Raw genomic sequence first — 14,300 nt, forward strand, 5'->3', positions numbered from 1 at the left:
TCTTGAATTGTAACTCCCACAATTCCCACATGTCATGGGAGGAACCCGGTGGGAGGTGATTGAATTATGGGGGCAGCTCTTTCCTGTGCTGTTCTCCTGATAGTGAATCAGTCTCACGAGATCTCATGGTTTTAAAAAGGGGAGTTTCCCTGCACAAGCTCTCTTTGCCTGCTGCTATCCATGTAAGATGTGACTTACTCCTCCTTGCCTTTTGCCATGATTGTGAGGCCTCCTCAGCCACATGAAACTGTGAGTCCAATTAAACCTCTTTCTTTTGTAAATTGCCTAGTTCCGGTTATGTCTTTATCAGCAGCATGAAAACAGACTAATACACTGTGCAACATAGTGCGATCCCGTCTCTGCAAAAACTTTTAAAAATTAGCTGGGCCTGGCGTGCACACCTGTGGTCCCAGCTACTCCAGGGGCTGAGGTGGGAGTATTGCTTGAGCCTGGGAAGTCAAGGCTGCAGTGAGCCATGATTGCACCACTGCACACCAGCCTAGGCAATAGAGTGAGACCTTGTCTCAAAAAGAGAAAAGAAAACCTCTGATTTTATGGATAAGGAAACTGATGCCCAAAGAGGTATGATTTGCTCAAAGCCACACAGCTTTCATATGGCAAATCCAAGGCTCAAACCCAGATCTTCCTTCATCCAGTGAGGCCAGAGCTTTTCCCACTGCATCACACAGCTTCTAGTCCCTCTTATCCAGGTTTTCAAGCTTCAAGGACCAGTGAAAGTTCCCTCTCTACTGTGATGCCTTACCTGACCACCTCTGTCACAACGATTGCTATTTCCTTACGTTCCACTCATTCTTACCACCTGGGCCTCTTACCAAGCACTCCCTCACATCTTTTATCCTTTGTACTATTTTTCTTCTTTCCCCTCCTAGATTTAAAATTCCTGTGAGTAGATCCCCCTCATCTACCTCTGAATATCACAGAGAACACATTTGGTACTCCCAGAGTATTTCTCATAATATTTACTGAATATTATGAATATTGACTGAATAATATTTATAAAAGGAATAATGGAAGAATGTGTTCAGCTAAATTCTAATAATAGAATCCCCCACCCTGGATTTTAGCTGAACACATGGCTGCCTACCGAGAGATTATGCTTCCCAGACTCACTTGCAGCTAGGTATGGCCATGTGACCAAGATTTGACCAATGGGATGTGAATGGAAGTAACACATGCAACTTCCAGGTCATTTCCTTAAAAGGAAACTGTTTGCCCTTCCCCTCATCGTTCTCCTTGGACTTGGTTGTGGTAATAGCTTCAACCATGTGGAAGAAAACAATTCCATATGGGATGATGGAGTACTAAGATATTAGGAACCAGGGTGCTCAGGTAACTTTACGGAGCAGAGCCACCCTGATCGGCCTGCCTGCCTACCTCTGGACTTGTATGTGCAAGAGAAATAAATGTTTATCTTTTTGGGTCTCTTGTTTTACAGCAGCTTACCTTGTGCCTTAACAGAATGCAACTATAATATCTGCCAACATACTTCACATTACTTTGTGAAAATCAAATCAGATCACACTTGCACTCCATCTTGTAAAGTATTAAGTAAAATTCCAATATGAAATATGGTTGAACCTCAAAGAAGGCCCATTACATGTGTGTTTGACTCCTTCGATACAATATACTGAATACCTCCCATAAGCAAGGGACATGGAAGGATGTTAATATTGAGAGCAAACACTCTCAGGCACCTTGCTATGCATGTCATCTTGTTCCCTTATCCCAACGATCCTAGGAAGTGAGTATTTTCAATCACATATCATAGGTAAGGAGATTGAAACACAGGGAGCTCACTTACCTGGTAAGGGCAGAGCTGGGCTTCATTCCCAGGCCTGTCTGTCCTCACTCCACATACCAAAGCTCCACCCCAGGCACTGCAGTCACTGCCCTCAAGGACCTCAGAGTCCACGTGGAGAACAGATTCACAAGCCAGTAACTGTACCACAAGGCAGAATGAAATGAGTGCCATCACAGAGGCCTAAGAGCACAATCCGGGGTATTCCAGGAAGGAGCCATTAATTCTAGCCTAGGAGGTTGGGAAGGGCTTTTTACAGAGGAAGTTCCATTTACACTGACCTTTGAGAAACGAGAAGTAGATAGACAGAGAAGGGGAGGGCCAGCCAGCCGAGACACCAGAATGAACAAAAAGAGGAACGTAGAGAACACGTGGATAATGAGGAGCAGCGTGGTGTGAGTGGACTGTGGAGGGGCTTCATGCTGGGGGTGAGGAGGAGCTGGGCCTGAAAGGCAGACCAGGGCCAGACCAGGGAAAGCCTTGTATGCCAGGAGAGAGCCAAAATGCTGCTGTTTAGGCAACAAGGAATCACAGATGTTTGAGGAGGGATGTCATGCAACCCAACACGTGAGCTAGCATGAAGGAACAGACAAGAGAAAAGGCAGAGGGCTCAGGCTACTGCAAAATCAGCCAGACAACACTGGGTGAGGGCCCGGGTGCAAGGCAGTGAGCAGCCATGCCTAAAAGGCATGCTCCCTAGGGCCACTGACTGGACGTGAGCATCTCAACCAGCACTCTGAGATCTGGGTCGCCCATGACAAGCCTGTTTGCAGATCCTCTTTATAAAATTGGCTACAATGCTCATCTCCAATCTTCTACTCAAATTCGCTCTTTTTTTTTTTTTTTTTTTGGAGACTGAGTTTCATTCTTGTTGCCCAGGCTGGAGTGCAGTGGCACGATCTCAGCTCACTGCAGCCTCCGCTTCTCAGGTTCAAGAGATTCTCCTGCCTCAGCCTCCCAAGTAACTGGGACTACAGGTGGTGCACCACCACGCCTGGCTAAATTTGTTGTATTTTTAGTAGAGATGGGGTTTCACTGTGTTGGTCAGGCTGGTCTCAAACTCCTGACCTCAGGTGATCCACCTGCCTCGGCCTCCCAAAGTGCTGGGATTACAGGCGTAAGCCACCGTGCCCAGCCCAAATTATCTTTATTCTGTTTTTACTTTCAGTTAAGAAGTTTGTTTTGGAAAGGGGGGCATGTGTGTCTCCTGTATTGTAATTAAGCGAAAACAACAACTAAGGCCTGGAGCCCACATTGTCCCCACAGCAGCACCCACAGGGTCACCGCTCTGGCAGCCTCCCTCAAGCCAAGTCAAAAGTCCCACCAGCACACAGAAAAAAATAGATCCCCATGCCATGTGCCTCTCAGCTTGTCAGCAGTGCAGTGTGGCTGTTTTCTGGCTCCTGGGCTGTAGGGGAAATGGTTGAGCTTCCTAGCAGGCAGCTGTGGTAAATAATGAGTTCTAAGGAAAACCCTGATAGCAAACTTCTTGGGAGCTACGAGGCAAAGGGCAGGGCGGTGGCGGTGACAGACGGTGTTTGTGTAACCCTCCTCCACCCTCTCACCTGACACACACAGAGCTTTCTCTTTCATGACTATTTTTTAGCCTCTTTTTCCCTTTCAACCACCGACCACTCAATTCTTTGAGGGAAAATTAACATTCATTATGCAATTTATCTCTCTCCTTTTAATCCAGAGTGTCTGTCTCCAAGGTCCCTACTCAATAATTAATGTTTGTTCTCATTTCCCATTCTCCAGAGCATCTATTCTTGAACTGTAGGGTCAACAATTAACACTAATTACGGCTTTTCCTCTCTCCAGTGTTGATGCTCAGAATCCCAGGCCGCCTGCTCAGCCTCAGCTATCGGCGCGCACGTGACCGTGTGTGTGCCCTGAGATGCAGGAGCACCGTGAGGCAGGCTTTGTCAAGCCCCACCACAGTTTAGCAAATCAGTAAAACCCAAACATTCTTTCTTGGCATCCTCTCTAGTCTATTTGTTATTGGTAATGAGACAATGAAGCAAAAAATAAATAAATAAAATTATTTGGAGATGAGTTTGGTGGCTAGGCAGACTAGAAGATTTCTAAGTCTTTTCCGGTTTGAATTTTCTAGGATTCCTTTTTTTCTTCTCTGTTGCTCTCTCCCTGATATCTCACACCTCCTCTCTCTCTCCGCTTCTCTCTCTCTCTCATACAAACACACCAAATTTCCCTTTAAAAAACCTTTCTTCCTGCTGGGCATGGTGGCTCACACCTGTTATCCCAGCACTTTGGGAGGCAGAAGCAGGTGGATCAGCTGAGGTCAGGAGTTCGAGACCAGCCTGGCCAACATAGTGAAACCCTGTTTCTACTAAAAATACAAAAAAAATTAGCCGGGTGTTGGTGGCAGGCACCTGTAGTCCCAGCTACTTGGGAGGCTGAGGTAGGAGAATTGCTTGAACCCAGGTGGTGGAGGTTGCAGCCAGCCAAGACTGTGCCATTGCACTCCAGCCTGGTGACAGAGCGAAACTCTATCTCAAAAAATAAAAATAAAAAACCCTTCATATAGGACCCACTCAATTGACCTCTTTGCTATTACCTCTCCCTTAACTTTCACAAGTCTCATTCTAATTCTCATCAGTCATTAAGACAGCATTGTTTTAACTAATTTTCATTTTGACTGACAAGGGTAGCTAGGAAAATAATTCTCACCCCAGGTGACTAGCAGATCACAAAAAAAAAATTCATCAGGGGCTGTGAAAAAGCCTGTCTGTCTTTTTGGCTAGAATCACATGGACTAGAATCCCTCCTGGCTCCCCTGGTCCAACACTCTGTGCTACAACTGGAGAGGGGGGCTTTTTGTGCTTGTCTGTCATCCCCCATGGCTGCACACACTGAGACACAGCTGCTGTTCAAATCTGGGCATCTTGCAGCATGTGTCAAACGTTAACTGTTTCATGATCTTGTTTTGTCAAAAGTTCTTCTTACAGAATTTTATCATCATGGACCCTACAGAATTTTACCTTTAAACATCTTAGATAAAAACATTATTTTCCTCAATGCTTTTTTAATCCTAGATCAACCTTCTCTCCAGAATATCATCTGTGGATTTTCAAAAACATCCAATTCAAGGCCGGTGCGGTGGCTCACGCCTGTAATCCCAGCACTCTGGGAGGCTGAGGTGGGCAGATCACTTGAGGTCGGGAGTCGAGACCAGCTTGGCCAACATGACGAAACCCCATCTCTACTAAAAATCCAAAAAATTAGCCAGGCGTGGTGGCACATGCCCGTAATGCCAGCTAGCCAGGTGGTTGAGGCAGAAGATTTGCTTGAACCCCGTAGGCAGAGGTTGCAGTGAGCTGAGATCGTGCCACTGCACTATAGCGTGGGCAGCAGAAAGAGACTCCATCTCAAAAATTTAAAAAAAAAAACAGTTCATTGCAAAGCTTAAACACTGAGGCAATCACTTCATGTTTTCCCCTGTCTTCAGATAAGGGAATAAATTTTTACAAGACTTTTTCCCTCTCTCAGGTAAAATATCTTACTGTTTTTCAGCCTATGAATCTGTCAATTCAAATATCAGCCATGAAGAGGAAGGGCCTAGTAGTCAGCATTTCCTAAAAGGTAAGCTTTTCCACTAAAAAGTCACCTCGACTTCTCTATGTAATTTGACTCATGATCATATTATTTCATATACAGACCTCCAGAAACCCACAATTTCTCCCCAAATATACCAATAAGTAGCAGAGAGGATTTGCTTCTTGGAAAGCCTGAGAAATGCGTTGTTCTGTTGAGTTACTCATGGGCAGCCCTGTGGTCTGAGTGTGAATATTAGTGAGGAAGAGACGTCGGGTGGAACCAAGTGCTTGGGCTTAGCTGGCCTGGGGAAGGATAATTTGCAGGGATGTCCTGTGGGTCCTGCAGGTAATCCACTGCACAATTCCCTAAATAATGAGGTAGACATTGTCCCCTGGAGTCGTGCATCCCTCAGCCTGCACACACCACAAGCTAGGAGCCGATCTGGGAAAGACTCAGGCTTGTATTTTCAATGGAGGACTGAGGCCAGGTCTGCCTCTCCTCAGATTCCTTTTCTATTTCATTTCCCCCATGGAGAGATCTGCAAAAACTGGGAGTATAGGTTGACTTTGTAGCTCATCCTCCACCCACAGACATGGCTGCTGCTGCTTCAGACCAAGGAAAGGATGATGACCTGGAGACTTTCTCTCCTAAAAATAGTCTTTGATTAACAGAGAAATGTGTGTGGTGTTCCTGGCTGCTTTTTTTTTTTTTTTTTTTTTTTTTTTGAGATGGAGTTTCGCTCTTGTCACCCAGGCTGGAGTGCAATGGCAAGGTCTTGACTCACTGCAACCTCTGACTCCCGGGTTCAAGCAATTCTCCTGCCTCAGCCTCCTGAGTAGGCGGGATTACAGGCGCCCGCCACCAAGCCTGGCCAATTTTTGTATTTTTAGTAGAGACGGGGCTTCACCATATTGGCCAGGCTGGTCTCGAACTCCTGACCTCGTAATCCGCCCACCTCAGCCTCCCAAAGTACTGGGATTACAGGCGTGAGCCACCACTCCCGGCCTCCTGGCTGCTTCTTTTGGGGCTGGGCAGCAATGAATCCTGCATGAAGAAGCTGCTGTAGGAACAGGCGGGAGGCAGTGCCACAGATCAAGGGCTATAGGCAAATCAGGGTGGAAGGATTGTTTTTGCCAGAGATTGCAAAACTAAGATAAAAGGCACAATTGTATCCTTGCCAATCTCAAAATCTGTAAGCAGAGAAATATCTGGGAGTCTGGCCCTCTGCATTCCCCCTTGCCATCTTCCTTGGGCAGACATCCTGACGAAGGTAGAAAGAGTTTCCATGCCATTTTTGTTCATTCTCATGCATTGGTTAGAACTGGGCCAGAGCAGCTCTTAAATAGGAGCCCTCAGTAAAAATGATGATGATGGTGGTGGTGGTGGTGGTGGTGGTGGTGGTGGTGGTGGTGGTGGTGGTGACAGCTACTGTTGTTATATATTCCTGATATGCCAAACATCATGCTGAGTGCTTTGCATTCATTATTTCATTTCATCCCTACAGCAATGATAGGAGATAAATCCTATTATTATCTTCATTTTTCATCTAGGACAATGTGGCTCAAGAGAGGTTAAGTGACTTGCCCAAGGTCACACAAAGTAGTAAAGTTAGGATTTGAACCCAAGGAACCTGTATTTTTATGACTAAGCATGGTTCATAGTAGCATTGGTCTAAAGAGGGGCAATTCCATCTGACAATATATGAGAGTTTAGGAAGTCCTTGACTTAGTAATGACACATGCAAACAAATGGCTTCTGTCCAACCTCCGTTTCCCCCTCCAATTCCCCCTACTCAGCATCAGACACCCTTTTGTGGGTAACACTAAAAAGGATTTGCAACTTCTAGAGATATCATAGGGAGAAGAGGAGAAGCTGGAAAAAAAAAAGTAACAGTTTGGGAGAATCAAAGTCCTGAAACAAATTTTCAAGCAAGATAAGCCTGTTTACAGGCTAGCTCTGCAAACCAAAATATTCTTTCTAATAGCACCTAAAATGTTACCATTTCCCTTCATTCTACTATTAAAATCTCACCAATAAAAAACTAACCTTGGATTAAGAAGTATCCTCTTAAGATTCTGAAACTTCAGAGAGGTGAATAGTCTGTCACACTTTAGTAAAAGTGTATTTAATCAGATAGTTGCTCTCTTGCAACCTAGCTAGAAACAGCTGCTCTGAGGGACTAAAAATTCTGATGGGGTGGAAACAAAGGTGAGTAATTTGGAAGTATATAGAGCTTAAGGGTTGAAATATGCCTGGCCCATGGAGTGCCCCAGGGGGCTCAGATGAACAGCAGAACATCAGCTGCATGGAGAAGGGGACACTAGAAGGAGAAAAGTACAGAAGGGGCCATGACAGTGCCCCAAAGGCTAACTTAGCCTATTACAGGGGGCCTCGCAGAAAGCTGTAGATCCAGGAAATGGAGAGAACGTTTTGATCCTTCTCGCCTCTATTCCTAGTAACTAAAAGACCTTGGACTAATGCAAATCTCTTTCCTATTTCCAGGCTTTAGAATGTACTGTTCCCTCTGCCTGGAGCACAGTTCCTCATCTCCTCCTATCCAACATTTTTTAATTGCGGTAAAATACAGATAACATAAAATTTGTCATCTGAACCATTTTTAGTGTGCAGTCCAGTGGCGTTAAGTACATTCACATTATTGTGCAAACAGTCTCCAGAACTTTTTTCATCTTGCAAAACTGAAACTTTACACCCATTAAACAACACCCCCTTCTCCCTCCCCTAGCCCCTGCCAACCACCATTCTACTTTCTGTTATCCCCTGACTTTTACCCCTTGTCCTAGTTAACTCCTGCTAATCCTTCACTTCCCAATTTAGTCCTCAAACTGACCTCCCCACAAAGGTTTTTCCACTTTCCCCTCACCCTCCTTCCCTTCCCCCTCCCTGCCGATGGGGTGACACTCACCACCAACATGTGCACAATGAACCATGCTTACCCAGTTACAGCCACAGCAGCTCACTCACTGCATTGTCCACTGACTAGACTTTTCTCTCCATGAAACTGCAAGCTTTTTTTCTTTTCTTTTCTTTTGAGACAGGGTCTCCCTCTGTTGCCCAGACTGGAGTGCAGTGGCTGGATCTCAGCTCACTGCAGCCTTGACTTCCTGGGCTCAAGCGATCCTCCCATCTCAACCTCCTGAGTAGCTGGGACTACAGGTGCTTGCCATCATGCCTGTCTTTTTGGGGTTTTTTTTTTGGTAGAGATGGGATTTCACCATGTTGCCCAGACTGGTCTCCAACTTCTGGGCTCAAGCCATCTTCCCACCTTGGCATCTCAAAGTGCTGGGATTACAGACGTGAGGCACCACACTCAGTCACTAGACTGCAATCTTTTTAAGGGCAGGGGCCCACCAGCAACCCTATTACCTGGTAATATGCTGCTAACACATACCTACTGTCAGTGCAGCATAAGCATTTAATGATTGAAAAGGTTTAGCTACAACATGGGTGAAACAGGCTTTTTTTTTTTTTTTTTCAGGTTGACTTGGAAACTTAATCACTATGCAGAACAGCCTCCACAGGAAAATGCATTCCACATATAAGCATAGGGTGCCTCTTTCACAACTTAGAACCTTATTTGTTCCCTTGATTTGCCCAATGACCTTAACAAAAACATTTTTACATCACTTTGTGCTTAATATTCCCCATTTGTTGCTAAGGGAATAGATATAACACTACTTTGAAAGTATCTGGGCCAGGCGCAATGGCTCACACCTGTCTGTAATCCCAGCTATTCAGGAGGCTGAGGCAGGAGAATTGCTTCTCCTGCCAGCGGCAGGGTCGCGGTGGCAGAGGTTGCGGTAAGCCAAGATCGCACCATTGCACTCCAGCCTGGGCAGCAAGAGCAAAACTCCATCTCAAAAAAATAAATAAATAAATAAATAAAATACCTGATACCTCCTGGAACTGAGTTCAAAGACCAATTTAAAACATCTATTCGTTGGAACACCTATAGAGGTTTCACAATTTTTTTTTTTTTTTTTTTGAGACAGAGTCTCACTCTATTGCCCAGGCTGGAGTGCAGTGGCACAATCTTGGCTCACTGCAACCTTCATCTCCCAGGTTCAAGTGATTCTCATGCCTCAGGCTCTCTACTAGGTGGGATTACAGGCACCCGCCACCGCACCCGGCTAATTTTTGTAATTTTAGTAGAGATAGGGTCTCACCATGTTGGCCAGGCTGGTCTCGAACTCCTGACCTCAGGTGATCCACCCGCCTCGGCCTCCTAAAGTGCTGGGATTATAGGCATGAGCCACCACGCCTGGCCTAGAGCTTTCACAGTTTTTTGTTTTCTTTTTGGTCATTTGGTTTTAATTACTATTTTCAGATAAAAGTGATAGGATTCTGAAAGGATTGTGTAGATGGTAGTCTTTGGGTATTTGTGGACATGAAGGTTGATTTCAGCTATTTGAAATGACCTCAAAAGTCAGGGGACTGGCACGGTGTGGTGGCTCATGGCTGTAATCTCAGCACTTTGGGAGGCCAAGGTTGGAGAATTACTTGAGGCTAGGATTCAAGACCACCCTGGCCAACATAGCAAGACCCTGTCTCTAAAAATATTTAAAAAATAAATAAATAAAACATCAGGGACACACACAATTTGTCATTTTACAGAGGCATGAAGTCAAATCATTGATATTGCAAGGCTGGGAGACAGAGACTATTACTAAGCTAGTGAGTGAGCCTAGCCAGCCTCGCAGCACTCACACGTCTCATACTGTGGTCTATAATTCATTATAACATCTGCAATAGCTCTTGTGCAGTTACTTTTCAAACAGAAGAACATTGATTTCTTTATATATACATAGATACATACACATGCATTTTTAATGGCCCTAAAAAAAGGCTGACTGCTGGGACTCGTGATGGAAGTAAGAGAAAGTGAAGTGGTCTAACAATGTGATGGTTCTCTGCCAAAAAAATAGTTTAATAAATCACTCTAAGCCTTTATTTATAGTCTCATTAAGAGTCCAAAGAACTCTCTCTCTTTTTCCAATTCTTTTTTAGTTTTATCACCAATAGATACACACTAGGAGTATTCACAAATCTAAGGGTTCTTAAAATTCTCAGGATGTGTCCTTCCCAAGTAGCCAGGATCTGCTGTTCATTTAGTGCATGATATGCATTAAGGGATCAGGACCTTGCCCAAGTAGTGAAGTAATACTTAGCACAGTGCATTTTAAAGCAGGTGTAGATCTTAGGATTTTGTGTGTGAGTTATATTTCTCAACCTATATTAAAGTTTAGAATATTAAATTTTCTTCTGTCAGAGTGATCAAAAATTATAACTTTCATTAACTAGTAATTCTTAAATAGTATTTTCTATTTAATCACCCTTCAGACATTCATGTTGTCTTCTCATCACAACTATAAAGAAGCTTAAAGCCAGTTGCGGTGACTCACACCTGTAATCCCAACACTTTGGGAGGCCAAGGCAGGCGGATCACTTGAGGTCAGGAGTTCGAGACCAGGTTGACCAACATGGTGAAATCCCATCTCTACCAAAAATACAAAAATTAGCCAGGCACAGTGGCAGGCACCTGTAGTCCCAGCTACTCTGGGGGCTCAGGCAGGAGAATCACTTGAACCCAGGAGGCAGAGGTTGCAGTAAGCCAAGATTGTACCACTGCACTCCAGCCTGGCAACAGAGCGAGACTCCATCTCAAAAATAAAATAAAATAAAATAAAATAAAATAAAAAACAAAGAAAGAAGTATGAGTCTTTTCTTAAGGATGTTTCCCGCCTAGTTTCTCTCCCTTGCTCCTTTCATACATCTCTATGTGGCCTGAGGATTTTGCTATTGTCTTGGTTTCCCCATAATCCCTCCTTTTAAAATTAATGTAGACATCAGAATCAGACTGTGTTCAACAGAAAGAATCTGTGAGTATGTTTTTTTGTTTGTTTGTTTTGAGACGGAGTCTGGCTCTTGTTGTCCAGGCTGAAGTGCAATGGCACAGTCTCCGCTCACTGCAACCTCTGTCTCCCGGGTTCAAGCCATTCTCCTGCCTCGGCCTCCCAAGTAGCTGGGATTACAGGCGCACGCCACCACACCTGGCTAATTTTTTGTATTTTTAGTACAGATAGGGTTTCACCATGTTGGCCAGGCTGGTCTCAAACTCCTGAGCTCAGGTGATCCGCCTGCCTCAGCCTCCCAAAGTGCTGGGATTACAGGCGTGAGCCACTGGGCCCAGTCTGTGAGTATGTTTTACAAAGCAGAAAGATATTGCTCATTCATTTATTCGACAAACACTAATTGTCCATCTACTAGTGACAAATACTATGGTAGGCACAAAAATACAGTTGAGAGACCACGTCCATGGCTTAAAGTAGTCCACAGGGGTGGAATGTGTTGAGAGCTATGAACGAGTTCAGACTGACTCAGCCTGGAGGTTGAGAAGGCTTTTGGAAGGAGAGGACACTTAAGCAGAGTTTCTAAGAATGTATGTAGGAACTAGCCGAGTGGTAAAGAAAGGATGCTCTAGGAGAAAGGACAATATAAAGGTGAGAGAGCATGGCAGCATGGAGAAACTGAAGCAACTTGTAATGACTGCACCCCACGGTACATGCAGGGGAAGGAGTGATGAAAAATGCACCTTGCAAAGGAGGCAGGAGCCAGATCATGAAGGGCCATAGAAAGCAGCTAAGAGGCCTGGTGCAGTGGCTCATGCCTGTAATCCTGGCACTTTGGGAGGCCGAGGCAGGCAGATCACCTGAGGTCGGGAGTTCGAGACCAGCCTGACCAACATGGAGAAACCCCATCTCTGCTAAAAATACAAAATTAGCAAGGCGTGATGGTGCATGCCTGTAATCTCAGCTACTCGGGAGGCTGAGGCAGGAGAATCGCTTGAACCCAGGAGGCAGAGTTTGCGGTGAGCCGAGATCATGCCATTGCACTCCAGCCTGGGCAACAAGGGCAAAACTCCATCTCAAAAAATTTTTAAAAATGAAAGCAGCTAAGGAATTTACGCCAATGACGGTGGGACTCTGCTTACACAGGAATTGACATCACCAGATTTTTATTTTATAGAAATGACTCCCAGCTATGTAGAGACTGGATTGGAGGAGATAAGACTAGGGGCTGGGACCCCAGATATCTTTCTTTGTTTGAGAAGAAGTGACCAAAAATAATATTTTCTGGCCAGGTGTGGTAGCTCACACCTGTAATCCCAGCACTTTGGGAGGCCGAGGCAGGCAGATCACCTGAGGTCAGGAGTTTAAGACCAGCCTGGCCAACATGGCAAAACCCCATCTCTACTGAAAATACAAAAATTAGCCAGGCATGGTGGCACACACCTGTAATCCCAGCTACTCGGGAGGGATACATTGAAGCAGGGAAAATTGCTTGAACCCAGGAGGTAGAGGTCGTAGTGAGTCCAGGCTGGGCAGCAGAGCAAGACTCCTCACAAAATATATATATATATATATATATATATATATATATATATATATATATATATATATATTTTTTTTTTTTTTTTTTTTTTTTTTTTTTTCAGGCCAGGCACGGTGGCTCAAGCCTGTAATCCCAGCACTTTGGGAGGCAGAGGTGGGTGGATCACGAGGTCAGGAGATCGAGACCATCCTGGCTAAGACGGTGAAACCCCGTCTCTACTAAAAATACAAAAAAAAAAAAAAATTAGCCAGGTGAGGTGGCAGGTGCCTGTAGTCCCAGCTACTCAGGAGGCTGAGGCGGAAGAATGGCGTGAACCTGGGAGGTGGAGCTTGCGGTGAGCCAAGATCGTGCCACTGCACTCCAGCCTGGGCGACAGTGTGAGACTGTGTCTTAAAAAAAAAAGAAAAAAAAAATATATATATATATATACATTTTTTTTTTTTCTGGAGAATGGAGACCACCACGTGAATGACATTTGCTGGCTGTTTTGTATGCAGTTCCACCTTCAGCCTTTTTTCTGAATTACTTTCCTCCACACAGTCTTCCACCATAGATATCCTTATTAATCCTGTGATGTTTCTTGATTGGAGGGTTTCTCGCGTGGTTGACATTTTGCTGTTATGCATCTCGAATTTAAATTCAGTCCTCTAGCTAGGCTTTCGTTCTGGGCTTGGTAAACTGCCACGTGCCTTTAGACCTTTCCATAAAAAATAATTTATGAACTTTTGAGAGAGATTGGTATTCCCAAAGCTAAAGCTAGACCCTTGAGACTTAGCTAGGCTTAATCTAAAAAGATATAAGTAAAAGGACTGTTATCCCAAATTGGAAGAAAAATATTGCCCTTGCATTTACTGGGTACTTCCATATTTAAATTCAGACTGACTCATATTTTCTAGATCTGTCTACTTGACTCCCTAGTTAGAGCTCCCAGGGGGATGTCTTTTGCCTGGAGACTTATTCAGGCCTCCAGCAACTATTCCCTACGCCCATCTCACCCTCCTCCTCATTCAGGAAGATTTAAAGTGAAAATGTGTAGCATAAACAGGATCTTAAATCTCATCCCAAGAATTTGATAATGACAATACCAAAAGGCCATTTTGGGTCTTGGTCTCCTGCATTAAACAAGCAGACTCAAAATTTATTATAATACTACAAACACTCTGTAGGTCATAGGTGTCTTGAGTCACATCATATAAAATAAAGTATTTTTAGATATTCTTAAGGAAAGGTCAGAAGGACCAAAATTATCCTTCCTTTTATGGTTAAGTTTATACTGGGGAGAATTTTTTTTTTAATGATCTGGAATTTGCATTTGCATTTTCCATTTATGACCAAAAAAAACACAAAACCATGAAGGGACTGAGGCTGACTTTCAGGCCTTCTCCCATTGGTTCCTGCTGGGGCCAGCAAGTCCCTGTGCAAAGCTATGAGAAGGCAAAGATGCTTTCTGAGACCTGTTTGGCAATGGATATATCCCCTCCATGGTGATGAAACATTGCAAGTTATGGGGTAT

General features: G+C 44.4%; 1 protein-coding gene across 1 annotated transcript in view; it reads left to right on the forward strand.

Moving 5' to 3' along the window:
* The window catches only part of KIAA2012, a 132,890-nt gene that overhangs the window by 48,262 nt on the left and 70,328 nt on the right, over positions 1 to 14,300 (forward strand). The window contains exon 12 of the mRNA XM_054680079.2: positions 5,354 to 5,422. Within this exon, the coding sequence (XP_054536054.1) occupies positions 5,354 to 5,422 (69 nt within the window). The remainder of the gene's footprint in view (positions 1 to 5,353; positions 5,423 to 14,300) is intronic.

Source organism: Pan troglodytes, chromosome 13 (assembly GCF_028858775.2).
Source record: "Pan troglodytes isolate AG18354 chromosome 13, NHGRI_mPanTro3-v2.0_pri, whole genome shotgun sequence".
NCBI classification, from domain to species: domain Eukaryota; kingdom Metazoa; phylum Chordata; class Mammalia; order Primates; family Hominidae; genus Pan; species Pan troglodytes.